The sequence below is a fragment of the Phyllostomus hastatus genome, unplaced genomic scaffold, assembly GCF_019186645.2.
Source record: "Phyllostomus hastatus isolate PE091 unplaced genomic scaffold, TTU_PhHast_1.1 phas_scaffold_443, whole genome shotgun sequence".
Classification (NCBI taxonomy): Eukaryota; Metazoa; Chordata; class Mammalia; order Chiroptera; family Phyllostomidae; genus Phyllostomus; species Phyllostomus hastatus.
This window is the reverse complement of record NW_025334031.1, coordinates 886697-912926: the sequence shown is the minus strand read 5'-3', so window position 1 is coordinate 912926 and position 26230 is coordinate 886697. Positions and strand designations below refer to the sequence as shown.

Here is a 26230-nt window from a genome sequence, read left to right as displayed (position 1 = left end):
CTACACACACACACACACACACACACACGCCCTGAAGTGACAGCCAGAAGCTGGGTGGGGAGGGGGGTGGTGCTGGCTCGGCCTCTGAACTGGAGCATCCGAATGAACCCCCCAGCCCTGACCATCAGTGGGTGGGAGGGCTGCAGGCTGGGCCCGGTTGGGGCGTGCCTGAGAGGCCACCGATCGACGTTGCTCTCGCGTATCAGTTTCCCTCCCGTTCTCCCGCCCTTCCCCCCCCCCAAAATAAATACATAAAACCTTTACAAGAAAACAAACCAGGCCGATTTCTGGGCACACAGGCATCCGCTGTCCCGGGGGCCTTGGCTGGCCACCTTCACACAGGGGTGTTGCAGGCGCCTGCAGGTTCGGGGTGGGGTGCGGGGGGTGCTCGGAGGCGGGGGAGGAAGGGCCCGGCCCCCCAGGTGTGCAGCGGGCAGGGAGGCTGCACACGCACCGTGGTGATGAGCCCAGAGACAGGAGACTCTGGCTGAGAAGTCCTCGCAGGGTGCAGCCTGGGCCGGTGGCTCGGCCACACCTGCGGACGGGGATGCTGAGGCCCCCACCTGGAGGGTGCAGGGAAGCCTCGGCATCCCAGAAGTGGTACCAGGTGATGCTGATTGGCCCTGGGCCATGGTTGCCCTGTGGGCACAGGTCCCCCCCTCCCCTGCCAGCACCGCCCTGCAAGAGCTGAAGCCACTTGCCCACAAGGGGCTGTCCTGCTCCCTGCGGGGCAGGGCACCGTCTCTCCAGGCAGCTCAGCCCTGCTGCCACTGTGGGCCAGCGGGGCCGGAGTGCATCTGCAGAGCTTGCTGAAGGTCCGGTGACCTGGGAGGGGGAAGGCGGGGGCCCGAGGGGGCCACGAGGGGGCCCGGCTTCCTGTAGGGCCTTCCCCAGAGCAGACCCCAGCTTCTCTGAGACCAAGGAAATGCTGGCCCTCTGGGGCCATGAGGAGGAAGGGCCGCCTCGACTGGGCGGGCTCTCTGAGCGGCCGGCACCGTGGCCCTCACCCTCGGCCTCGCTTGGGACTGCCCCAAGCCCCGGAGTCGGCTCAGGAGGCCAGAGGAGCCATTGTTCTCTGCCTCCGGGGGGGCAGGAGGGCAGGAGGGCGTGCGTCACGAGGCCCGCCCTGTGCCAAGTGCCAAGGCCTGCCAGTGGGGCAGCTGGCACGGGGTGAGGGGGCTCTGAGAGGATGGACTGACCACGGCCCCCCTGGCTGTGGGGGAAGGGGAGGCAGCCTCAGGGGAGCCCTCCGAGTCCCCCCACGGTGATCAGGGGCCTGCAAGGTGTCGGGAGTGGAGGCAGCCGGTGGGGCTCCGGGAAGGACAGGGTCAGGCCCGAGGCCAGAGAGGAGAAGGCGGGGGCCCAGCAGGGCTCAGCCTGCGTCCGGGCGGGGCCAGCCGTCCGTCACAGAGCCAGCTGTTTGCCCGCTGAGACTCAGCCGTGTGGCCCCCCTTTTCCTGGAAGCCTTGTGCCCACCCTGCAGGGGAGGACAGCTTCCCTGGGGAGGTGCCTGCAGGCCCTGCCCTCGAGGGGGCCATAGTGTAAAACAAGGCATCGTCAGGGAGCTGAACCCTGCTGTCCCTGGCCCACCGCTCCCTGGGCGGTGGCAGGTGCCGGCAGGAAATGCCAGGCCGAAGACGGAGCCGGGATCAGCTTCCTAGGGCAGCGGCGGCGGTGGCAGAGTCCCACAAACAGGTGGGCCGAGAGCAACAGACACGGGTTGTCTCAAGCCTCCACGTTCGGGGTGGCAGGGCTGGGGGGGGGGGCCCTCAGAGCGGGGGGGAGGGGTCTGACCCCGGCCTCCGCTCAGCTCGCAGGGGCCAGCTTCTGCCAGGGACTCTGAACACCCGCGCTCTCTGCGCCTGTCCCTCTCTGGGCCCCCACTGGCCTTCTCCTGAAGACATGGGTCACAGGGCTAGGGCCCCGCCCTTCCCCAGTATGACCTCACCTGCACTAATGTACTCTGCAATTACCCTGTCTCCAAATAAGGTCACATTCTGAGGCACTTAGGGGTTAGGACTTCAATAGGTCTTGTTGCAGGGGGAGGGGCCCAATTTGACCTCTGACACCCAACCTTCCGTGTCCCTACCTCTGCTGTGTGACTGCTCCCCCAAGGAGGGGGGGAGGAGGAGGACATGGAGGTGGACCTGGGGCAGGCGTGTGCCGCCCCTGGCCCGTGCTCCCTGACCGCGCTGTCCCTGTCTACGCGGCGAGGGCCCGCCGAGGGGGAGGTGGGGCTGAGGCTGCAGACCAGGCAGTCCTACCACCTGGCACCCGCCAGCCACCAGGTGCATGGAGAGCATGGCAAGCGCTAACACGGGAGTGAGGCGGGAGGGCCCCGGGCTCCTGGAGCAGAGCCGTGCCCTGTTGGGAGATAAACCACGAGTCTCTGAGAGGCAAGCGTTGGCATGCCCAAAGGTTCCACCCGAGGCCGCGCAGGCCCCGGGACACGGCGAGCCCGTGCGGTCGGAACTGCCGCGGCGGGCCGGGTGACGTGATGCCACAAAGCGGGCTGTGCCTGGCTGCATCTTCACGGAGGGGACGGGATTGGCCTTGAGCGCAGCTCAGCTGCGTGGACAGGTGGGGCGCACTCCTGACACAGCCGGGCGTACCTCCCAGCTTCCCCACTGTCAGCCTCCACCCGGGACTTCCCGAAGCTTCTTAGGACGCGTCCGGAAACGTTCTCATTATACTAATGAAGCCACTGAGTCACAGGGATGCTAAGCAAGCTGTCCAGGCCACCAGCCAGTACGTGGAAGAGCTGGGATCTGAACCTGAGACTGCCAAGGGGGCAAAGGACTGCTGGAGCACGGTGGGCACAGGAAGAAAGGAGCCTGGGACCCGAGCAGGGGTGGTTGCCTGGAGCACCTCCCTGGACTGGCGAGCCCTGGTAACTGCTTGTGGGAGATCACAGCCCCTGGGGCTCTGCTGGAACCCTGGTCTAGGGCCGGGTGCTGGGGAGAGAAACACCCTGAGGCGGGGCTGGCTGAAGGCGGAGCGAACGTGGCGGAGGAGGGGCACGTCCAGTCGTAGCCAGGGAGACCCGCCCGAATCCACCGCTGTCCTTCCTTCCCGAGACATCACACAACCTGGGTTCTCTCCTTTCCTTGGTCTTTCCTCACTCTTGTATCTCACACGGCTGCTGGTGGGAGCCTTTGCAGTTTCCTCCAGGAGCTTTGGGGCCACGGAGACATGGAGGGACAGGGGAGGTCTCCATGCATCCTGGCCGTGGCTGGCGACCCTTGCACTGGGCCCGCTAGGGAGCGGGTAGCGGAGTTTCAAGTATATAAAGGGCAGCTGCACTACGGTGGATGTGTGGGCGGGGGAGGAATGGCGCTTGTGAGTGCCAAGCAAGCAGCGAAACCTGGCGGCCTGACTTCCTTCCTAGGAATCCCCTCCTGAGCAGGCAGCGTCTGCCTCTCCCTCTACAAGCTGCCGGCCTCTCACTCCCCAGTGGGCCGGCTGCCCAGAATCCCCTCCAGCAAGCGTGCAGCCTCTGCCGCGGCCCTGCTCCAGTGCAGGCCCCCCGCCTTGCATCGGGGGCATTGGTGCGGTGGCAGCTGTGCCCAGTTCACTGTCCGAGCTCCGTGGCTCACATACTACTGGTAGGAAGGGCTCAGCTGTCATCGGCAGAAGGGTCTACATTTCCCACTTGGCTACAACTCTGCAGGGAGGCAGCCTTTTGGAGGCACCCACGTCCCAAGCTCTGTCTTTTGTTCCTAGTGCCTTCCACCGTCATGGTGCCTCCAAGGCATCGGGCCCCGGAGGTTTCTTTCGGGAGGGAGGCCTCCCCAGCCGACCTGCGGTGCACCTCATTGGCCACACCTTGTCTCTGGCCCCCCTGCCGCTGCAGGGACCCAGGATCGAAAGGGTTCCCTTGCTAGTGTCTTCTGAGGCGGGTGGCTGGACGCCAGGGCTCGGGATCAGCGCACGGGCTCAGTTCTCCATCTGCCCGACTCTCCCGGCGACGCTGGGAGCCACCGACATCCGTCCCTAATAAATTCCTTTCACCTTACACTTTCCTGTTGTTGGCGACTGAGAGCCCTGACCGACGCCTGAGGCTGGCTGAGCCTGGAGAGAAAGCGAGGTGGCGGGAGGGGACCTGGAGGCGAGGGGAGGGCTGGAGGGCCTCCTCTGAAAGGAGGGGTCGGGGGACCGTTCCCCGGTGGCGCGAGTGGCCAGCCAGGCGTGAGGGAACAGTCCGGGGGGGTCCGGGCGGCGGGGCGTAGCCCGAGGAGGGGGGACAGCCTGGGCTCCGAGGTCGGACCCAGCCAGGACAGGGACAGCCGAGCGCAGGCACCGCGCGCGGTGGGCGGGGCGAGGGCGCCGCCGGGACTACGTTTCCCAGCAGGCGGCGCGCCGGCGTCACTTCCGGCAGCGCCCGCGACGCGCGTGTGGGAGTGTGCGAGCGAGTGTTTACTTCCGGCCTCCGCCGCCGCCGCGGGCTGAGGGCCGAGCGTGTCTGGCGGCGGGCGCGGCAGGTCCCGCGCAGCCATGGACTGGCTCATGGGGTGAGTCGGTCGGCCCGGCGGCCGGGCGGGGGGCCGGGGCCGCGGGAGGGGCGGCGGGGCGCGCGGCGGGCGGCACCGGTCAAGGGCATCCGGTGCGGGCGGCGCGGGCTGGGCCGGCGAGGGGCGTCTCCGCGGGGCCGGGAGCGGAGCGCTAGTTGGGGGCGCGGGGCCGGGGGCCGTTGCGGGCGGCGGCGGCGGCGGGACTCGGGGCTGTGGGGACCCGGGGCGTGGGACCGGCGCCCGCACTGCCCCGCCGCGCCCCGGCCGCCGAGCCGGGCCAGGGCGGCCGCGCCTCGCCGCGGGGAGTCGGGCGCCGGGAGAGGTCGCACGGGGTGCCGCTCTCGCCGGTCGCCGCGGGGGAACCTGCTTCGGGAAGAAAGAACCCTGGCAGCGGCAGGAGACAGTCCCTTGAGAACGAGGGGAGCGCAGCGAGGCAGCCCAGCCCGACCCGCGCCCCGGGCTCGCGGCGGCAGGGCGAGCGGGGTGAGTTTGGGGGTGGGGAGGGCGCGGTGGGCGAGGCCCCGGCGGCGCGGCGCGGCGCGGCGGCCGGCGGATCCGGCCGCGGGGTGGGGTAGGAAGGAAGCGGCGGGCCGGCCGCGGCGGGCTGGGCTTCCCTCCCGTGTGCTTTTGTGTTTAGCTGGAAACGAGAGAGACGAGGCAAAATGTCACGTCGCCCTTAAAAAGTTGCGCGGTAGAGTGTGGGGTGGTTTTTTTTTAGCCGTTTTGGTGTTGAGGACCGAGAAGGCGAGGCACTGTCATCCAACCCGGGTCTGATTTCAGTGGCGCCGCTGGGGGGTCGGGTCCTTCCTTGTCCAGCGGCCGGGGTCTCGGGGAGCGGCGGATGCCGTGGCCTTGGGCTGGTGGCCCGGCAAGTCTGGACGCCCAGGTCCGGGGAGGGGAGGGGAGGGCCTTTGTTTCCCCACCGCAGCGTCTGGGATAACCGAGGGGACAGGTTAGAGCCACCTCCGCCCGCAGGTGGTGCGGGGTCTAGGGAAGGGGGAGGGGTGGGGGACCAGCGGCTTGGAGGATGAATGGAGAGGCCAGAGAGAAGCGCCGGATGTGGCCGGTGTCCGTTCCGGCAGCGTGGGGCGGGGATGCCGGGGACCAGCCACGCTTCTCTGAGCGGCAGCACTGCGGTCCCAGCCCCCCCGCCCCCGGCTGCAGGGGGTCCCTCCCGGCTGCAGGCTGCAGGCTGCAGACCTCGTCCCTGAAGGCCTTTTACGGAACGGAAGTTGTGGGACTTGTGCCGCCGGGGGCGGGGAAACCGAGGAGACAGCGCGGGAGACAGAGGAGGCATTCACCAGCGTCTGGCGTGGCCGCGGTGGGGTGGCGGCCCTACCGGAGGTGTTCTGCGGCAGGCCTGGGAGCGCGCGCGGCTGTGTTTGCTTTGCTTTGACTCGCGGACACTCACCTTCTGCAGCTATCGGGAGGGACTGTGTCGGGGGCCCCCCGGCCTCCCGGGGGCCTGTCTCTGCCACGCACACGGCGCGGTGCGTTCGCAGGGCTGCGTGCGGGCCGGCCGGGCCGCTCAGCTGGGCGCCGAGGAGGCGGCTGCTGGTGCTCCGTCTGCGCGATGAGTCCGCGCCTCTGCCCGTCGGAGCAGGTGCGCGGGTGCCCGGAAACGGAGCAGCGGTCAGGCCCCTGAACGACTGGGGTCTGTGCTGAGTGGACCTGACTGTCACCATTGCAAGCACCAGTGAGCCTCTAGGGACTGGCCTGGGGTCGTCGTCCGGGTAAGCCAGGGGCAGGGGCGCTGGCTCAGGTGCCGGCCCAGGGGGAAGCCACTCTGGAAGGGCCGGGGCTCGGAGCTGCCGCTGCCTCGGGCCCTTGGGACGGGAAGGACCGTCCCTCCCACACGGACATGGGAGACATCAGCGAGGGTCTGGGCGGAGGTGTGGTCATCTCCGAGTGCGTGGGTCCACACTTAGTGGACTGTGCGTCGGACACCGTAAGTCCCCGGTTCCTTAGTGATTCTTCAATGACAGCCCCCCCCCCAAATATATAAAGACGACGTAACGTCTGCTGTCAGGTGCTCCCCTTCAGGGGCTCGTCTTGGGTGCGGGGTCACAGACGCCAGGGCCGGTGTCCCGGGCCTCCCCCCGCCTCTCTCAAGGGCGTCCTGGAGAGCAGGAAGGCGCGGGGGGCCTGGGCGCGGCCTCGGAGGGCGTGGGCAGCAGAGCCCCCCGGATGTCCCCCGCTCCAGGCCGCTTCTCGCCCAGCCCGGCCCTGCACCCAGGCGAGGACCGCCAGCCAGCCGCGCGGGGAGGAGCCCGCACCCGTGGGCGCCCCGTGTGAGTGCTCGGGGCCGGGGCCGGGGCCGGCCGGCTGTCACCCTGTGGCTGGGCTTCGGCCCGGGGAGTTCAGGAAGCTGTTTTCTTGCTGTTTCCTGCGATTCTTGCTCACGCGCACTGCTCGTCAGGAACCGGGCAGTTCGGAATGTGGTTACCTTTCTGCGTTCGAAATAGCATTCTTCTTCTTCTTCTTTTTTTTTTTTTTTTAAGAAATAGTTTCTTTGCCTCCGTTCACTTCAGGGGTCAGCGTGTGGGCTCGGCTGCAGTGGCAGCAGCGCTCCCTTCTCCGGGGGCCGCGGTCAGAGCCAGGACGGTTCTTGTCGCCGGGCGGCTCTGCTGGGCAATGGGGCGGCCCCGTCGTCCCCCCCCCCCGGCTGCCTCCGAGGGGGGCCGGTCCCGCAGGGGCCTGCTGGGAAGCCGGGCCTGCGGCAGCACGCTGGGGCTTGCTGCCCGCGTCGCCGGCGCTGGCGCTGGCTTGGCCGGCGTGGGCCTGGCCCTCCGGGTGTCCTGGGCCCGGCAGTGGGCGTGTGGGAGTCTCTCTGCAGAGGGCCGCCACTTGTGGTGTGGTCGGCTCGTCAGTGCCCGGCTGTCTCCACCTGGGCAGCTGATGACAGGGTGGCCGCCGGCTGCTGGGCAGGAAGCCAGCCCCAGCGGAGAGGCCGAGGGAGCCGCGTCCGGCTCCGGGAGGGTGGCGGCCGAGTGGGCCCCCCCCCCACCCCCCGGCAGCCACGTTCGGTGGTCGGGGAGGATGTTCGTCTTAGCCGGGACCGGCAGCCGTGGGCGCTTGAGCGGGCAAGGGAAGAGGTGTTTGAGTCTCGCCCACAGAAAGCGCCGTCCAGAAGCTTCCAAGTCTGGAGATGCCGCAGAGGAAATGCACCTTCTCTCTTCTGAGCGCTGGGAGCAAACCTGGGCCCTCCCGCTGGCCCTGCATGGGGCCCGCAGGGTGCTGTTTGCAGGGCCGTGCCCGCCCTCCGGCGTGGACCCGCCGCCGGGGGTGGCAGGTGCAGCCCGGGAGCCCCCGCCCCTCCCTGGGGCTGTGGACGCCCTGTCACGGCTGCTCCTGCTGTCATCAGAGCGGCAGGTGAGGAGGGGCGAGGGGTCGGTCAGAGCTTCCCCACGCTGGCAGAAGGCGTTCCGGCCTCCGGCGTTGGCGATGTCCCGCACAGCTCGGGGGGGGGGGGCCCCCCCGCACTGTGGCCCAGCGGCCGTCTTTGCAGAGCAGCCGTGGCTTCCCGCAGGGCTTGGCGCTGCCGTTGGGACCCCACGGCCGGGATAGGTGCGGGGACTCGGCCCTGAAGGGGTGGGTGGCGTGGGCTCGTCCCATTCCAGAAAGCAGTGTGTCCCCATGTCACCTGGCCTGGGGGGTGGGGGGGCACTGGGCTCGCCACCCGCGGCTGCGCTCCTATCCTGTCGGTGGGAGAGAGGGTGGGCGAGGCGCGGGCTCGGCCACCCGCCCCCGGGCCCCGGGCCACTCTGCGGTTTCCCCCCGTCTATGCTTTCCCGGGAGTCCGGGCCTCCCGTCCCCGGCACAGACGACCAAGTGCCCCTGACGCGGTGTTTGTGGGGCCTGCGTGCCCAGGCCTGGGGCCGGGCTGGGTCGTGGGTCCTCACTGCTCGCGTGGCGTGGTGGTGGCCACAGGGTCACGTCCAGAGCTGGCTGCAGGCCGCATGGCCACACCGGGACCCCGACCTCCTTGGGCCCCTGCAGGCCGCCTGGGCCCCGGGCACCAGGGGCGGGGCCGGGGTGGGCATGTGGCCTTCTGTTGGACTCGGTCCTGTACAGACTGCCAGAGAGCTGGCCGTGCCATCCTCCTGCTTAAAGGGCCCTGCGGACCCCGTGCCTGGGACAACGTCCCAATCTCCCTCCCCCTTTAGCCCTGCCCACCCCGCCCATCTGTCCAAGGAGGGACTCGGAGGCCGGCTCCCTGCGTAGGAGCGGCAGAGGTGGAGAGCTCGGCGTGCGGGTTGCGGGGCGAGCCCTGCCCCGGAGCTGTGAGCGTTGATGGCAGCAGCGGCAGGCGACACCCACGGCGCAGACTCTGCGCTCCTGGGGGAGGGGTGGGGCCAGCACCCGGCCCAGAGGCCTGCACGCCCAAGTGCTTCCCAGGGCGCAGGACCCGCAGCCCTCACGCTCCCGTGGGGCCATGGCAGAGCCCGGAGCCGGTGGGAGGCAGAGCACAGAGCTGGAGGCGTCACGCTTCTCCACGGAGAACTACATGCAAACACAGTCCTCAGAGCAGCGCGGAAGCAGGCTCGGAGCAATGGGAAGGATGGGGGGGGCCGGCATGGAGCCCGCCCTCGGGGCCGGCCAGTGAGGCCGAGGGGCCAGGAACGCCGGGGAGGACCATCTTGCCGGGAGCGGTTCGGAGGAGCTGACAGCCACGGGCTGGCCCGGGAGCCTGGGCGGGGCGCGGCCTGGGGCAGAGACCGAGGGCCGCGTACTCCCTGACGTGGTCCGGGCAGTGTCCTGGCCATGGCTCCGGGGGCCCAGGCGGCGAAAGTAAACGGACACGAGTGGGGCTCCAGCGCAGGAGCACTCGCTGCCAGCGGACGCGGCCGGAACCCGGGAGAGGCCTCTCGGGGAGCGGGGGTCTCTGCAGACCGCACGTTGGACACAGGCTCGGCGCCGCAGGATGCCGGGGCCTGATGCGGGCAGGGGCCTGATGCGGGCAGGGGCCCGGCGGGGTCCCCGGAGAGGGGCGCACAGACTGCCCAGCCGCCTGCAGAGGCAGCACAGGTGGGCCAGGGGGCCGTGGTGCTGGCAGAGTGAGGCGGAGAGGGACGGGCCCTGGGGGTCCCGCCTGCGTGCGGAGCCCGAAGCAGGATGAGCCCCAGGCCTGACCTGCCGTGGAGAGCAGTGCACCCGAGGGCGCAGACCGCGCACCCTCTGAGTCCCATGGGACACGCGCAGGGACCAAAAGGACGGGGGCGGCGTCCTGGCCAGAGCAGAGTCCAGCCGGAGGCCGGAGCAGAGGCCGGCCGGGCCCCGGGGGAGCCGCCGTGTGTGGGAGCTGGGGGCACGGCCCTGAGCCGCCAGGGGACCGAGAAGGGCCCCTGACAGTGGGTGGGCGGAGGTTCGGCAGCTGGAGGACGGCACCCCCAAGGCCTGTGGGGTGCGCCAGGCCGGAGCGTGACTCGGCGTGGGTGGGGGGCGAGCCCCTGCCTCGCAGACGCCCGGACCGAGAAGGGCGGAGGGCGGGCGGGACGGGGGACCCAGCCGGTCTCCTGGGTCCCCGGGGCAGCAGCTGCTCCTCTTCCTCGGGGCCGCTCCTCGGGGTGCTGTGCGGGGGGGGGGGGGGGCAGACCCGGAGTGTGCTCCACCGCTGGCCGGCGTCCCCGGGCGCTGCCCCTGGGCGCGGCGTCTGGCCTCGCGGGGCCACGGCTAAGGGAGCGTGCCGCTCACCCCCCCCTCGGCGGTGAGGCGCTGCCCCAGGGGCGGGCGGGGCGACGCAGCCCCTAGCAGTGAGACCCGGTGCGGCAGGCGGCGTCCGCCCCGAGGCCCTGGGCGCTGCGCAGCAGGCAGGGTGGGCTTGCGCGGCCGCTCGCCGGCCCCCTGGCTAGAGGCGGCGTCTCGTCCTTGCCTGCCCGGAGCGGGCACTCCAGGGCCCGCGGAGCCGCGGCTGCCCCTGGAGGCCCAGGCGCCCTCCCCTCGGGCATCTGACCGCACAAATCCAGGGCCGCCCGGGACCCGCTGGGCTGGGGGCCCGAGTCTCGGCTGCACGGGCGGGCAGTCGCGGCCGGGAGGTGGGCAGCTGGGGCGGTGGGCCTGCTCTCCACCCTGGCCCCCTCGGCCTGCTCAGCAAGGCCTCCGGGGTGTGTCCGAGCACCCCCACCCCGCCGCTGCCGTCAGGACCTCCCAGCACGGCTCCCGGAGGCTGAGGGATGCGTGTGTGCGGAAAGTGGGTGTGGGCCCAGCCGGCCGTGGGGGGCCGGCTGTGGGGGCCCACCCCCAGGCTCGCAGGAGCGGGGAGACCTGCCCGGACACTGGCGCCTGGCCGAGCCGCCTCCCTGTCCTGTGCCGCGGAGCGGACTCTGTGTCCACCAGGGGGCGCTGTCGGCCCTGCAGGAAGGCCCCCCCCGCCAGGCAGATAACCGCTGTGGCGGGGAGCACCGGCTCTGGACCACGTGGACCAGACGTGGGTCGTTCCACGCTGCCCACGAGAGCGGCAGCTTCCTGGGGACAGACTGGGGGCCTCAGGCGCGCGTGCGCACGTCACCGCAAAGGGAAGCCTCGCCGGGCGCGGCCCGCCGAGGCCAGTGCGCGCTTTGCCTCCCGCCCCAGCAGCGCCCCCTCCGCGCCCGACAGGCCTGCTCCCAGGCGTTTTGGGGGCGGGGGCGGGCCCGGGGAGTGGTGCCCCCTGCGTCACGGCTGGTCAGGGGCCCCGTCTGCTGCGCAGGCGTGTACACGCCTTTCCCTTCGTGCCCGCCTTTCCGTGCGGAGATGAGGCTGCCTTAGCAGCGTGGAGATGCGGGCTGAGGGCGGAGGCCGAGGCCCCGGGAGCCGGCCGAGCGAGCCGAGCCCCGGGGACGCAGCAGGGCGGGGCCTGGAGGGGCATCCCCTGGGGGGCAGCTGACCGACCGACCTGGACGTGGCCCGGGGACCTGCGGAGGGGCTGGCCGAGGGTCCTCAGCCCGCGCCCCGCGGGGCCCTGGCCTCTCTGGGGCCGTCCCCACTGCCTTGCTCGGCCGTCGCTCCCCAGCGCCCCCGCGGGGCGAGGGCGGCACTGGGTGGCCAAGGCCGCCTGCCCGTCCCCAGACTCCCCTGGACCATCTTCCTGTGGCCTGAGCGCGGGCGAAGTCGTGCAGTCGGAGCGTTCATGCCAGCCGGGCAGGCGGGGTGGCCCAGCGGGACCCGCATGGCCCTCTCCTCGGGCAGCCTGGCCCTGCTGCCTGGGCTCGGTGCCTGCTGGGCTGGTGAGGGCGGGGGGGGGGGGGCGGTGATGGACGGCCCCCAGCCACGAGCCCCCTCGACCTCCCAGAGGGGACCGTGGGCACCAGCACCGGGCCTCCCCCCCCTGCGCCTCTCGCCTGCCTCTCGCCGGCGCCGGGGCTCTGCCGCTGGCCACCCCGTCCCTGCCGGGGGCTGCAGGCGCTTGTGTGGCAGACACCAGTGCGGGGTCGGGAGGGGAGGCTTGGGAGAGGTGGCAGCCACGTGGCCCAGATGCCCCTGCCCTCTGTGGTCGGGTGGTGGCCGGGGGCCAGGCGGGATGACTAGGCAGGCTCCAACAGCCACTCCAATTGTTCGGGGTTTGGCCTGACTTGGACCTGAAACAGGACGGCTCTGGTGGTGCCTGTGAGGGCACTTGCCCGCCTTCGAGGTCCGCACTGAAGCCCTGGCCCTCCGCCCCGGGCGGCCGGCGGCTGGCCGGTGTCCTGGCGTTTCCATGGTCACCCTGGCTGCTGGGCTGCAGCGGGCACTCGACCTCCAGCCTGACCCCCGCAGGTCCTCTCGCCTGCCGCCCAGAGGGTCTTCCCCGGCTTCCTGGGCTCGGTCGCGCAGGGCTGCCGGACGGGTGTGCGTGGCGGGAAGGGCACGCCCCCCCTGAGTCCGCACCGCGCCCCCGCCCCCAGCACACGGCGCCTGGAGACTGTCCGCGGGGCTGGTGCCGCCTGTGGTGTCCCCTCCTCTGCGCAAGGTGTCAGGGGCATGTGGGAGCCCCTGGTGTGCTGGGGCTTCCTCCCTGCCCGGTGCCCGCCCGCTGTCCGTCCGGGGTGGGAGGAGGCGGAGCGTGCCGGCCCTCGGAAGCAGGAGCTGACGGCCCCCTGCCCACTCTTCTCTGCCCGGGACCCTGGCGCCTGGGCCAGCGCAGCGGTCGGCCTCCTTCCCCTCCGAGGGCGCAGGCCCCTCTCGGGGGCTGTGAGCGGGCGGCCCCCACTGCATCTGCACTTCCTCTCTGTCTGGGCTCAGCCGCCATCTCCTTCACGACGGCAGGTGGGGCTGCGAGGCAGCGACCACCGGGAAGGTGGTCGGGGTTGCTGGGGGCAGCTCTGCAGGCCAGCCTCACCCCTGGACATGGCGTCACCCACGGGTGGTGTCACCCTGGTGGGTGGGGCGGGGACCAGCGGGGCCGGGGTGGGGTGCCGCGGCGAAGTGTCCAGGGTCCGGACGTCAGTGCCTGCCTGTCGCACACCCTCGTGAGCCCACGGGGCCGTGGGGGGCGGGCAACGGCTCCAGCTCAGGACGGGCCGGGCCTGGGTGCTCTGGGCAGGCCCGAGCGGGGCCGTGTCCGTGGTGACCCTGGCGGCTGGGCTTTGGTGGGCCGGGCCCACCGGGTGGTGCAGAGACGGCCTCGGCCGCCGTGGGAGGGATCGGTCTTCCTGCTCTGCCTGTCCGTGGCACTGCCGCATCGGTGTCCGTGGGGGGTGGTCTCCCCCTCGAGAGCGCCGCACCGGGCCCGCCCTTGCGGGAAGGGTTCTCGCCGTGCCCTCGGGCGTCCGACTCCTGCACGTGTGGGGGCTGGTCGCTGGTGTTTGCGCAGGAAGCTGCTTCGCCGTGCGTTTCCATCCCCCGCCCCCCAGGGGCTCGGGGGCCGTGGGCGAGTCCCTCACTCGGGGTTGGCTGTGGCGTCTCCGCTTTGGGGCCCTCTGGCTGGGGCTCCCCGAGGCTCTCCGGCCGCCCGTTCCCTGTGCGGAGCGTTCCCCACGGCCTCCCTTCCCCTGCTGGCGCTGGCCCCCGGCCCCGCCACGCCCTCCTGTCTCCCTGGTGGTCGAGGGGAGCTGCGGGGTGAGTGCTGTGAGCCTTTTCTCTGGTGGGAACATAGTGAGTTTCCCCCAAACTCAGCTTAACTGCGTTTGACACACCCCGTGTTACGTTTTTGTGACTTTTTCGTTGTTCAACCTGTTGCTACGTCTGTCCTAGAAAACTTTGTTCTGGATGTTGGAATCTTAGGTTCTAGAAACTGCTGTCTGTCCTCCTTGGAACTTCCTGGTCTTTCTGGGGAGCCCTGGTCTTGTGCTCGTCGAGTCTCCCCTTCTCTCTGGATCCGCGAGCAGGTTTGCGCTCACTGCGGCGCCTGAAGGAGGCCGTGGCCACCCAGGTCGTGTGCACCCACCGGCAGGTGCCGCTGGCCCCCGCAGGGCCTGGGAGTGCCCGGTCTGGGTGCCCCGAAGCCTGCCGGCCTGGTCTTTCCAAGGCCGTCCGCAGGGGGGCATGCCGAGGGCCTCGCCCCCCGGGGGGGCGCCCCCTGGCGTCTCGTCTCTCGGGGCTGGGGTCAGGCGAGGGGTGCTGTGGGCTCTGGAGCTGCTGGGCAGGGCTGCCGCCTGCTCCCCACAGTGCCAGAAGGGCCTCGAGGTGCCACTCAGCACCCCCCCCCCACAGGTCCCTCCCTGGGGCTCTGCCCTCCCCGCAGAGCGCCCGCCCGCCAGGCGCCACTTTGAAAAGTCGACTGGGACACACCCTCGTCCCCCTGGGGCCTGGCCTGTGAAAGGGGCGGCTGTGTGAGCTGCCCAGCGGAGCCCTCCTTTCCCGCGGCCCTCATTGGCTGCCGCTGTGCTCTGGGCGGGGCGCCTGGGAGGGCGGGGTGGGGTGGGGGGGCGGTGTAGCCGGGGCTCCCACTTCCCTCTCCATCTCTGCACTGTCCCAGCATGCTGGGGGGGCACAGCAGGCACCCTGCAGACCGAGCTCTGCTCAGCCAGTCCCCCAAAGCTGGGCTCAGCTGTAAAATGGTGCTTCAGGCAGTCGGCAAAGTGCTCAGGTGAACTGGGGGGGGAGGTCTGAGGGGTGGTTGTCTTACTGCCCCTGGGGTCGGGCTGAGGAGGGGCACGACCGCGGGGGTCTGGGCAGGAGGCCTCCCCTGAACGCCCGCAGCTCCTGTTGCTGGGGGGCGGGGGTGTGCCCCTGCCGTGGAGGGGTCCTGCTGCGTCCGGGAGGGGGGCTCGGCCCACCCACTGGGCAGTGTTTCTGGCCACAGCAGCCCTGCCGCACCCCCCCCCCACTCCCCGCCCAAGGTTGCTGGACGGGCCCTTCCCCACCACGCAGGGAGACCGGCGCCGGTCCGGGAGCTGCCTCGTCCAGAGCCCTGGCGGGGCCACGGGCGGCCAGGGGCTGCCGGGGCTTCACCGGAGAAGCCTGCCCTGCTCCGTCCACCACCGCCTCCTCTGGCCCAGCGCAGCTGGGCCTCCCAGGCCCCAGACGCGGCCCCGCAGCGCCCTGTGTGTCCGAGTGGCAGCGGCTGCGCCGGCGGGTGTTTGGGGGAGTGTGCCTGTGTGGGTGCCGGGGCCCAGCAGGGAGGGGCCTGGAGGGGCTGGGGCAGTGCCGCCGTCACCGAGAGGTGTCACCGGCGCGCCCCAGTCGGGGTCCCCCTGTGCGCTTCCGGGTGCAGCTCTTTACATGAGGGGGGTCTCCCGTTCCCCCACTTCTGTCCTGCGCTGTCAGCGAGCTAGGCTTGTGAGGGGTCTGGCGGGGGGCGGTGTGTGTCTGGGCCTCCCGCCGCCCCTTCCACAGGGCTCTCGTGCACGGCAGGTCAGCCGCGTGCCCCCCAGGGCCCCGCTGAGTCACAGGGGGACACCGGCACCCACCCGCCAGCATGGTGCCCTCTCAGGCCAGCCGTGCGGTCTGGGGACGGGGCGAGTCGGATCGGGAACGGTGGCCGTCTGGGATGGCGCAGGGGTCCGCGTGTGTGCACACTGTGGGCCATGCACGCCCGTGTGCGCAGTGGGCAGAGCTGAGCCCTGCGGCAGCCCCCCGCCCGCCGTGGTGTGTGGCGGCCCCGGCCCCACGGGGGACTCGGCCAGGTGTGAGGAGTGGGCGTGGGACCTGTGGGCCGAGGGCTGAGGCTGCTGGGCGGCTGCAGCCAAGAGAGACGGTCTGCGTGTCCCCCGTGGCATCGGGTCGGCCGCAGCTGGGGAGGACTGACGGGGGCCCTGCGGGAGCCCCCACTCATCGGAAGGACGCTTTCAGGCCCACCCCAGGGCCCTGCATCAGGCACTGGGGCATCAGGGTGGCAGTGAGCCCTCGGTTCCCCAGTCCTGGGGACGGTGCGGTGCTGGGGGGTGCAGGGCCCTGGCAGCAGTCCCCGTGTGTCTGGGCCTGGCCACCGGGGGGGGGGGGGGCAGGGGCAGGGCTGACCCCACGGTCCTGACCTGTGTCCTGGAGGAGCTCCCAGGAGCCTGGACTCGGGCTGTGCTGCCCCTGCCCGCCGGCCCCACCCCCATGCCTGACAGCTCTCCCTCAGTCCGCAGCCACCTCTGGCCTGGCCCCCCCCGCTCGCAGGGTCCCCGTGCTTCCCCTTCCCGCGGCCCCCCTCCTGGACCTGCCCTCGCCCCTCTGCTGGCAGGGCCCGAGCGCTCCCAGCACCCGGGGGGGGTGGGGGTTAGGGGCACACAGGACCTTACGCACACAGTAGGCCAAGCGGGACCCCAGGAGAGGGGAGGGAGCGTGGCGCCCTGCCTGCTCCCTGGCAGGTGCCACTCATCCTGTTCCCAGGGACCTCCAGCCGCTCGCCCAGCACGGCCGGTGCCTCGAAGGTGCGCCCAGGTTTCGGCACCCGCTCATTACTTGTTGCCCCTTGGACAGTGGGGCCGGGCCTGCCGGTGGGCCTGGGGCCACGGGCTCCCCCGGGCTGTGGGGCAGGGTTGGCGCTGGGCACTCAGAGGGCTCCCTCAGGGTGCACCTCCAGCCCGGCCGCCCTCAGGCGCGCTGCGTGGGCGGGTGGGGGCCGCTGCGGGGTGGCTGGGCCCCGAGAGCCGGGCTCTGTCCCGTGGCCGCGAGAGCAGCGCCCCCAGCACCCTCAGTTGTGTCCCTCGGGCCCCGCTCCCTCCCTCGGGCTCTTGCCCAGCACCCGTGGGCCCCGTGTCTGTGTCGGGCCGTGGTGGGTGGCTGCGGGGCCCTGCGGGTGAGACGAGCTGCGTGGTATCGGGAGGATCTTATGGACGGGAGGCAAGTGGGCCGGTGAGTCCCCCGGTGACCCGGCTCCGAGACAGCACAGGGGGGAGGGGGCAGGGGGGTCCCAGCCGGGGCCCCCACCTCGCCCCTCCCCACCCTCACGACGGTGGGCCGCTCCAGACCTGGAGGCGGGGGCCACGTGTGTGCTGAGCACCAGAGGGTGGGCGGCTGGTCCTTCCCGCCCAGGGTCACAGGCACAAGGGCGTTTGGGCCGCCGCCGCCCTCTGACACCCAGCAGCAGAGACCCAGGGCCGGGGAAGGGCTGCAGCAGGGGGGCCTGGCCCGCCCACCCACCCACCCCTGTCAGGGAGCGTGCTGGCAGATACCGGGGTGCACTCAGCCCGGTGCCGGCCAGGGGCACTTGTTCCCAGGGGGCGGCCTCGCCCACCCTGGGGCCCCTGGAAGGGCCCACTGTGTGTTGCGTGCGCGACCGCGCTGCGCCGGCCCCCCTCCACGGGCAAGGTCAGGATTGCTGGGTCGGGGTCGGGTCCGCCCCCCTGTCCCCAGGATGCGCGGCCCCGCCGGGCCCCGGCCGCTCCCAGTGCTGTCCCCAGAGACCGGCGCACGTCGCCTTTTAAGGAGAAGGTCTGCTGTGCAAGGGAAAGGGGACGTCTGCTGGCGCTCGGGGCACATTCTTCCTCCTGCTTCTCTTACGCAAGCCCCAGCGGCTTGTCGGAGCGGGACAAGAGGAGGGCCAGGCCGGGGACCTGCAGAGACCCCCCCCACCCCCCACAGACAGCTCACCCACCCCGGGCGGGGGGGTGGCGGCAGGCACAGCGGCCGCTCCTCCCCGAGTCTGAGGACCCCGAGGGTGCGCTGGGGGGCCGGGCCCGCTCCCCGACCAGGGCCCCCCTGGGTTGTAGGCCCACGGCCCTCCCCACGCAGCAGGGGACAGACACGGTGGCCTGTGTCCTGGGCAGCTCAAGGGGCAGGCCGCCTCGCTGGCCCGCCTCAGCCCCACGCACCACGGTCCCCCGAGTGGGAGGAGGCAGGAGGGAGGCCTGGCAGGTCCACTCTTCACGTGGGGACGGGCTTCGGGGAAATGTCGTCGCCCCCACGCAGGTGGCTGCGCGAGGCTGCTCCGGAGTGGATGAGAGTGCCCTTCTGTGGGGAGGGTCTCGGCTCCTGAGCAGGGGACGGCCTCAGTGAGAAGGGGCCACTTCTGCAAATTCTGTGGCATCCGGCCCCCATCCACCTGCCCCTGCAAACCCGCACCCCGCTCTTGGGGAGGTGCGGGCGGGCGGGCAGGCAGGACGGGGTGCGGGGAGGGGGTCGTGGAGCCCGAGCCGACGGGGCCCCTGGCGGGCGAGGGGGCGTCAGCCCCCAGCAGGTGCTCAGTAAGGACGCCCGCCTGCCGGCCGCTGCTCAGGGGTCCCGCCCCGCCTTGAGGGGCTGGGTCCCTGGCACCGGCCAGGCTGGCTGCAGGCCTGGGTGTCCCAGGTCGGGGGGAGCCCCGAGTCCCAGGCTTGGCCCCGAGACAGCAGGCCAGCGGCTGGCGTCCTTGCGTGCCCCTCTGCCTGGCAGCGGGAGGACGGTGGCTGGCAGGGCAGGGTCTCCCAAGGCGCCTCCGGGAGACCCCCCGGTGCCCATGGCACCAGCGGAGATGGCCCTGCTCGTCCAGGGGGCCGGGCGCGGAGCCCCTGCCTGCACTCACTCCACGCAGTGACGGCTCTCTCCTTCTGCAGGAAGTCCAAGGCGAAGCCCAACGGGAAGAAGCCGGCCGCGGAGGAGAAGAAGGCGTACCTGGACCCGGAGCACGCCAAGTCCCGCATCACCGACTGCGAGTTCAAGGAGCTGGTGGCGCTGCCCCGGGAGATCGACCTCAACGAGTGGCTGGCCAGCAACAGTGCGTGGGGCCGCGGGCCGGGCAGGGCGGGCGGGCCACTCGCCTCAAGGCCGTGACGGTGCCGCCCCCGGGTCCCTGGGGGCCCACAGAGTTCTGCGGAGGGTGGGCTGCCGCAGGGCCTGTGGCCCAGGTGTCATCCCCCAGCTGGCTCGTCGCTCAGGTCGGCTGGAAGCTGGCGCATGGAGGGGACTCAGTGGGCGTCCTGCCCGGTCTGGTGTCCGGAGGGGCCGCTGGCACTGGAGGTGGGGTTCCATGGGGACGGGCGGCGAGCTCGGCGGGCGGAGGGTGGAGCTGCTTCTCTTCAGCCAGTGCCCAGGCGGTGCCCCCAGTCCAGCTGGTCTGTGTCCGGGGGCCCTGACTGTCGTGGGGGTGGGATGTCCCCCGGCTCGTGGGAGGGCTCAGGCTCACTGGCCCCCGGCCCCCGCCCAGCGTGGGGCTCTGGCCAGGCCTGCGTCTGCCTGTCTGACGGTGGCCAGAGGCTGCTCCTGAGGCTGCCATTCCACGCCAGGGCCTCCGTCACTGGTCGGAAGTGCCAGCCGCCCTAGGCCCGAGCACAGACCGCCGGGCCGGCCCCCGGCGGCCGTGCTCACGCCGCCCCACTCTGCTCCCCAGCCACCACGTTCTTCCACCACGTGAACCTGCAGTACAGCACCGTCTCGGAGTTCTGCACCGCGGAGGCCTGCCAGACCATGGCCGTGTGCAACACGTGAGTGCCGCCGGCTGCCGCGGGCCCCGGGGGCTCGGGTGGGCTGTGGGGCCTGGCCCTGCTGCCGCCCTCTTCTCCCTCAGACCCCACCCTCCCAGGCCCGAGCGAGGTCCCCAACACTGGGCACCTGGGGCCTGCGGCCGGGCGGGGGAGCAGGAAGCAGAGCCCAGCAGGGGAGGGACACGGCCGCGTGGGCCCCCGGGCGTGGGGCACCAGGACGCGGCCACGGGCCAGCAGGCCCTGTTCTGGGGATGGGGGCCTTTCCGTGAGACTCCACAGGCTTCCTGAGACCGCAAGCCCCGGAGGCTGCTGGTCTTCCCTGCTCCGGCCACCGGTTCCTCCGGTGAAGGCCGCCCCCCGGGCTCCTGCTGTGCATGTGGGTGGGGCGAGGCCAGAGCTGCCTGGGTGGGTGGCGGTCCTCAGCGAGCAGCCGTTCCTGGGGGCCCGCCCCCTGCTGAGTGCAGCACGGTAGGGGAGTCCCAGCTTCTGTAAGCAGAAGCCAGGGTGTTGGACGCCTGCCGGCAGGGGTTTGGGGGCCCAGCAGGGGCCCAGGAGCTCCTCTCTGGTGGCCCCTGTGTGAGCGCGCCCCACAGAGGGGGTGACAGGGAACACGGTGCTCGTCTCAGCACCGGCCCCCAGCATCCCCTGGGAGCTGTCCTCGGGCCTCCTGGCACGGGCGCCCGTGTCCCGGTTGGCAGCCACACTTGTTCTTCTGAGATTCTGACCTGTGCCCAGGTGCGTGCACCCCGAGCCAGCACCCGGGACGGGAGCAGGCGCCCAGGACCCCTGGGGTGCTGGGCCCTGTCCCGTGGGGCCTCCCTGCTGGAGGCCTGGCTCTCCGCCTGGCACGGGGACCCCACAGCCCTGCAGGCAGGGAGAAGGTTCATTCACCTTCTTGCGGAGCGGCCGGGACCGGCCTTGGGTTCGCCTGGGGCAGGGCCTCGTAGGCAGTGGGGGGGGCGGCCCTGGCGAGCAGACCGCCGAGAGCCCAGCCGTGGGGGGGGGGCGGGGGCTCCTGTGGGCGTTCCTGCCCGAGTTCAGAGGGCGCGTCTGTCCTGGACGCTGCTCCGTGCGTGCACGCCAACCCCTCGTCCTAAGCGGTGGCAGGTCCCCGGGGCCTGTCCCCAGGGGCTCTGGGAGCAGAGGCGCGGGCGCCTCCACACGCCCACCAGGGAGGCCAGCCCCATGGTGCCACCTCCCGACCGCGGCAGCCCCCACCCCCAGACCGTGGGGGCGGTGCGGGGGGCGGCGCCATGACGGCCCCTCGGTTCCCACAGACAGTACTACTGGTATGACGAGAGGGGGAAGAAGGTCAAGTGCACGGCCCCCCAGTACGTGGACTTCGTCATGAGCTCCGTGCAGAAGCTGGTGACGGACGAGGACGTGTTCCCCACGAAGTACGGTACGTCTCGCGCGGCGCCTGGCGGTGCGGGGTGGCTGGCCCCACCCGGCCTGACGGACAGCCTAGGACAGCAGCCCCACCGGCTTGCCGGGGGCATGGGGTGCCTGAGCAGCCCCTGTGGCCGTGTGCAGCGGGGGTGGGCGGGGCCTGGCGGGGGCTCCAGGCCGTCCCCGGCTTCCAGGGGCCTTGCTGGGCCGGTGGGAGGGACTTTGGTCCCCCACAGCCTAGGCCACGTAGAGGGAAGCCCACGGGACCCCGGGACTCAGGCCCCAGGGTGCAGCGGTGCAGGGAGTGCTGGGCTGTTGCCTGCCGGCAGGCGGCTCACCGAGGACGGGGGGCGGGTCCGCCTGTGGGGCGGGGGGGGGGCACCGGCAGGGGGCGGGGCGGTGGCGGCACGCTCGCAGTGAGGCCCCGCCCCCACAGGCCGAGAGTTCCCCAGCTCCTTCGAGTCCCTGGTGAAGAGGATCTGCAGGCACCTGTTCCACGTGCTGGCGCACATCTACTCGTCCCACTTCAAGGAGACCCTGGCCCTCGAGCTGCACGGACACTTGAACACGCTCTACGTCCACTTCATCCTCTTCGCCAGGGAGTTCAACCTGCTGGACCCCAAAGAGACCGCCGTCATGGACGACCTCACGGAGGCGCTGTGCAGCGGCGCGGGCCGCGGCGGGGGCGGCGGGGATGGGGCCGGCGGCGGGGGCCCCGGGGCACAGAACCACGTGAAGGAGAGGTGAGCCGCACCGCCGGACGGGCGTGCATGTGTGCAGAGACGGCCCGTGCGCCTGCGCGCGCGCGCCCGCCTGCTGGGCGCCCTGGCGGGAGGTCCAAGCGGCGACGCGGCGCGGGCCGGGCCACCTGGGTGTGGGCCCCACACGCCGTCCCTGCCGGACGGGCGGGCGGGCGTCGCTTGTCCGAAGCGCCTGGGACCCCTGCCTTCGCTCAGCGCAGTTCACGGACCGCCGCTCCGCTCCCCCTGCGGGCTCCTCTCTTTGGTCTTCTTGTGCCCGGCCCCGCCTCCCCGGGCGCTCTGCCTGCGTGCGTTCTGAGAGAAATCGCTCACGCGTGGGTCTGGCTCCTGCTGGGCCCGGGCCCGCTGGTGTCTTCGCGTGTCAGGGCTGGGTCACGTCAGACCCTCCCGTTCCTCCGCCGCCCGGCCATGCCTGGGTCTTGGCCCTTGGAGGCTGGGCGAGGGGGTGCAGAGAGGCTGGTGGCGCCCTGCAGGGGCCCCGAGCCCACGCCCCCCTTCCCCCTGCCCCCACCGCCTAGGAGGGCGCTCTGGACTGGCGGGGCCTGGGCCGGGGCCGCCTCCTGTGTGCACACGCCGCCGTGGGCAGAGGTGGGGCCCGCGCTCTGCTCGCCTGTTGGGTTGAATAAAAGGATTCTCTCAGGTCACCGCCTGTGTGTCTTTGGCGTCTTGGGGGCCGCGTCGAGGTGGCCCGGCCGGGCAGTCACTGTTGTCCCCCACCCACCTTGTCCCCCCACCCCTCCGGGGGCCCTGCTCACACCCTGGGGCGGGCCTGGCGTTCTCGTGGGTGCCCACCCACGCCCACTGACCCTGCCTGCAGCAGGACTGCCGCGGGAAGCCGGGGTGGGGGGCCCGGTCCACTGTCCCTGCGCTGTGCCTGCCGTGCAGGTGACAGGACCCTCGAGTGCAGGCCGCAGTGGCTGGGGCTTCCCCGTCAGCCTGGCACAGGGCGGGCGCAGAGGGCATGTGCTGGGGCTGGGCCTGGGGCCCGCCCGAGCTGCGGGCGGGCGGGCGGAGGAGAGGGCACGCTGGCAGGCCCCTGCCCGGTCCGGCGTCCCAGCTGGCGATGGGGGCAGCCCTCTCTGGCAGTCTGCTGCGAGCACACTGGCCCCCGTGCACCTCTCCCCCGGTGGGGACCGGGCCTCTGTCTCCCACAGGGCCCTGGTTGCCTTGTTCTCCCGGCACTGTCAGCAGCCCCACCCTGCCCCTGAGGGGTGGCCGCCTCCCGACAGCCTTGGGGCTCCCCATACAGTCCAGTGCACCCTTGGGTGCCTCGTCTTCACCACCTGGCTCCTGCCTCCCCACTAAGGCTGCCCCCGCCTGCATCAGAGGGCTGTCCCGCGGGTGCACAGGGGTCAGCGGCAGCAGCTGCCCAACTCTTGGTGCTGGAAGTCCCAGCCCTGCCGACTCAGCCTGAGGGTGCACGTCAGTTGTTCCAGAAGGTTCCACCCATGTGTCCTACTGACTGGTGCTTGGGACGCCTGGGAAATGCCACCGTCCTGCGTGAAGGCTCTGCCCCCTGGAGTCCACCGCCACCTCCCTGGGGCGCGTGCCGCCCCCACCGCCTGGCCGGGGCTCGGGGCGGGGCAGCCACCCCACTTCCTGTCTGTCCAGGCTGCACCTCAGCAGCACCCGCAGCTCCGCCCCTCTGGGGGAGGCCGGGTGGGGTTGGCGCCGCTGCCACTGGCCCGTCCCTGTCCCTGCAGGGACCTCCAGAGAGGGCAGGCTCAGGCCGAGGAGCCACCCACCGCCGTGGGCTCCCAGACCTGTAGCCATGTGCTCTGCGGCTGGCCCGCTGGGCTCTGACACTGCTGGGGACCGGCGAGCCCCCCTTCCACTCCTCACCGGGTGGCTGGCGCGCCCACAGCCGGCACCCGGGGCCCGGTCCGCCCTGGCTTTGGAGGCAGGTGCCGTGTGTCCTGCTGGAGGCCCCTGGGGAGGAGTCTTCTCGGGCTGGGAGGGGCCCCACACTCGGGGGCTCACTGCTGCCCGACCAGGTGTCTCCCCGAAGTGTGGGGTGACACGCCGTTCTGACGGGCCAAGACGTGGGGACCTGGGGGGAGGGGGTATTTGGCATGAGGGGGCCGGTGCCCTCCTCTCCACCTGTCCTGATCCTGATCCCTGGCACCTGCGAAGGTCACCGAGTGTCACCGCTTAGGAGAGGTCAGGCTGCAGGTGGAGTTGGAGACCAGCGGCAGGCAGCACTGGTAGAGGTCGGGGCGGTGGGGGGGGGGGGTGCAGTGTGACCGCAGGGCTCCCTCTGGTGGCAAGCGGGAGGCCCGCAGGTGGCCGACGCCGCTGGCTGGGAAGGCAGAGGATGGGCCTGCAGCCCAGAAGGGCAGGTGCCCCTGAAGCTGGGGACCTCCAGGAAAGGGCCTGTGTCCCGGACCCTCGGGCGCCCGAGTCCTCCCCGAATTGTGGCTCTGTGAGGCTCAGCGCACGAGACACCGCTTTGGGCCCCGGGCTGGAACTGCTGTTGCGGGGCTGCGGGAGGCTCGCGGCGGCAGCACCCGGCTGGGGCCAGACCCAGGGACCCTGCTGGGAGGCGCAGACCCCGCCGTCCTGCCGGGGCCCAGGTCCGGGCTGGCGTTCCCACCGGGCGGTCCCAGCCGCCCTCGGCTGACCCCCGCCCCTCGCTGAGCCCCCTGCTGGTGGCGGGCGGAGGGGGGGTCAGTGAAGGGACACCAGACTTGGCGACTCAGGTCGCGGGGGTCGAGGGTAGGGGGCCCCCGGCCTCGAGAGCGAGAGGGCCAGGCCCTCTGCGGGGGTCGCCCCCTGGCACTGGCGGTGTGGGTGCAGCTGCTGTGGCCGAGTGCCAACCTGCGGAACGTGGAGGCCGCCCCCCGCCCCCCACCCAGGTCCGGAGGTCTCACGGAGCCCAGGGCTGCTCTGCCTCGGCCTCCACGGCCCCCCGAGGGCTCAGCCAGTCGGGGCCCAGCAGAGCTCTCCCGCCAGCGCCCCGCCTGTGCCGGCCACTGGCACGCAGCCCTGTGGGGGCAGGGCCGCCGTCCTGTCTTCCTGCCCCTCCCCACGACTGCTGTGGGGGGTGTCCTGCCGCGGTGCTGCTCCCAGCCCCAGCCGTGTGCCAGTCGGCTGCTGTCTGCGGCTGGGCCCCAGAGGCTGCCCGCACCCAGCCCCCTGCCGGCCGACCTCCCGGAGCCCGAGGGAGGCCCGCATGGCTGGTGCTCTGGGCTGCGAGCTCCCAGCGGCGCCCGGCACCCCGTGCGTCCGACTGCGGTTTCTCTGCCTGCGCTCCTAGCTTCGTGCCGCTCCCCGTCAGCGCCGACGGCGGCAGCCGACCTGGTTCCTGCTACTTCCAACCCGGGGGCTCGCTGCGTCGGGGGCGGGGCTGGGGAGGAAGCCCCGCCCACGGGGCGGGCGGCGGGCCCGGTGGGTGTGCCGTGGTGTTTTCCTGGCGGACCCCGGCCGTGTGCCTGGCACAAGGGGCTGCGGGTGTCCGGAGGGCCTGGCGGGGAAGGCGGGGAGGCCGGCGCGGGCCCGCAACCCCTCCGGGAAAGCGGAGCCAGAGCAGGGGTCAGGACCCTCCTCCGTGGCCGGCAGCTCGGGGTCCCAGCCACCATACCCCCTCACTACGGGACGCCGGGCACCTGCCAGGAGCCTGGCACCCTCCATGTCCTCCAGAGGGCCTTCCGCCGTGTCAGCCGGCTCCCCTCGAAGCCAGAGGAGGGGCAGGCACGCCCCGGCAGGAGGTGCAGGCCAGACTCGGCCGCCTGCACCCCCAGGGGACTTGGGGTGGCGTCTGCGAGGGGGTCTGATGGCCACGCCAGGGTGGGCGACCCAGGGATGGCGCTGACGTGCCCGAGGCACAGGACGCTGCCACCACGGGGGACCGCCCTGGGCGTCCATGCGGCCGTGGAGGGGCCCTGACTGTGCCGGCCGGATCCTCACTCGTGGGCAGCACGTGGGGCTGCGGCTCCAAGGGCAGGGCGACCTTTGCTCGGACTCCAGGGCTGGGGCCGGGGTGAGCTCGCCAGCCCTTCCCCCAGGCCACCGCCCTCACGACGGGGCCGGGCCTGCCCTTCGAGGTGCAGCTGCAGGGGGTGGCCGGCTGGCGCGTGGGCTTGGTGCCCGGCTCCTGCCTGGTGGGCACTGGGGCTGGGAGGACCCCCCTAGGAAGGAGGCCGGCCTTAGCCTTGGCCCTGGCCCACCCTTTCCTGGGGCTGCAGCTGCCTTTTCCAAAAACAGGGTCGAAAAGAAGGTTCACCTTCCAGGGAGCAGCCCGGGCACCGGAATGACCCCTACGGTCTTGGGGCGGCAGCTGAGTGGCCATGGCCACCCAGGGGTGGTGCTCCTCCTCCGCCTTGGGCCCGCTCGTCCCCGTGTCCCTGGGCCTCTGCTCCCAGCCCGGCCCAGTGTGTCACCGCAGCTCAGGCTGGGGCGGCCGTGGGGACGCCGTGACCCCCGCACGGGGGGCCGTCCTCTTCCGCGGAGGCAGAGCACGGAGGCGCCCACGGCGGGGATGAGAGCCGGCGGCCCCAGGTCGCCCACACCCCCGCCCACGCGCACGGAGACTGGCGTCGGTGTCTTTACGGAAGGAGTTTATTGTTCCGGAACTAAAGTTGCTCACAGGTATCTGACAGGGGTGCACGGGGTGGGGCGTGTCCGTTTCCGTGGCGTCCGCGTGTGCGTGCGTCCGCGTACGAAAGAGGAGGGTCGACGAGAGATATTGCTTTCCGTGTCCTCTGCGTCCGCGCGGCCCTCCCGCGGGCGCCGCGCGCCTTCGCCGTGGTGGGTGTCAAGTTTTTCTCGCGTGTGGAAGTCCCAGCTTGTGGCGGGGGGTCCGTGGAACAGCAGCGTTAAAATCCCCACGAGCGGAGGACGGGCG

General features: G+C 72.0%; 1 protein-coding gene across 2 annotated transcripts; it reads left to right on the top strand.

Annotated features, from left to right (window-relative positions):
• The first annotated feature begins 4391 nt into the window (after window positions 1-4391).
• MOB2 (MOB kinase activator 2) lies at window positions 4392-22031 on the top strand. 2 transcript variants are annotated; one of them, XM_045821032.1, is made up of 5 exons: window positions 4392-4511; window positions 18371-18531; window positions 19144-19237; window positions 20515-20639; window positions 21063-22031. In XM_045821032.1, exons 1-5 carry the CDS (start codon window positions 4495-4497, stop codon window positions 21371-21373), a joined length of 708 nt encoding a protein of 235 aa, XP_045676988.1. In that variant the 5' UTR covers window positions 4392-4494; the 3' UTR covers window positions 21374-22031. The 2 variants fall into 2 exon arrangements, with proteins under 2 accessions (XP_045676988.1, XP_045676987.1); XM_045821031.1 differs by lacking the exon at window positions 4392-4511 and adding an exon at window positions 14370-14496.
• Window positions 22032-26230: the final 4199 nt, after the last annotated feature.

Coding starts and splice junctions, on each gene's coding strand:
- MOB2 (XM_045821031.1), top strand. CDS start 14,387: ATGCTGGGGGGGCACAGCAGGCACCCTGCAGACCGAGCTCTGCTCAGC. Junction 14,497..18,370: donor GCAGTCGGCAAAGTGCTCAG/GTGAACTGGGGG, acceptor CTCCTTCTGCAG/GAAGTCCAAGGCGAAGCCCA. Junction 18,532..19,143: donor CGAGTGGCTGGCCAGCAACA/GTGCGTGGGGCC, acceptor TCTGCTCCCCAG/CCACCACGTTCTTCCACCAC.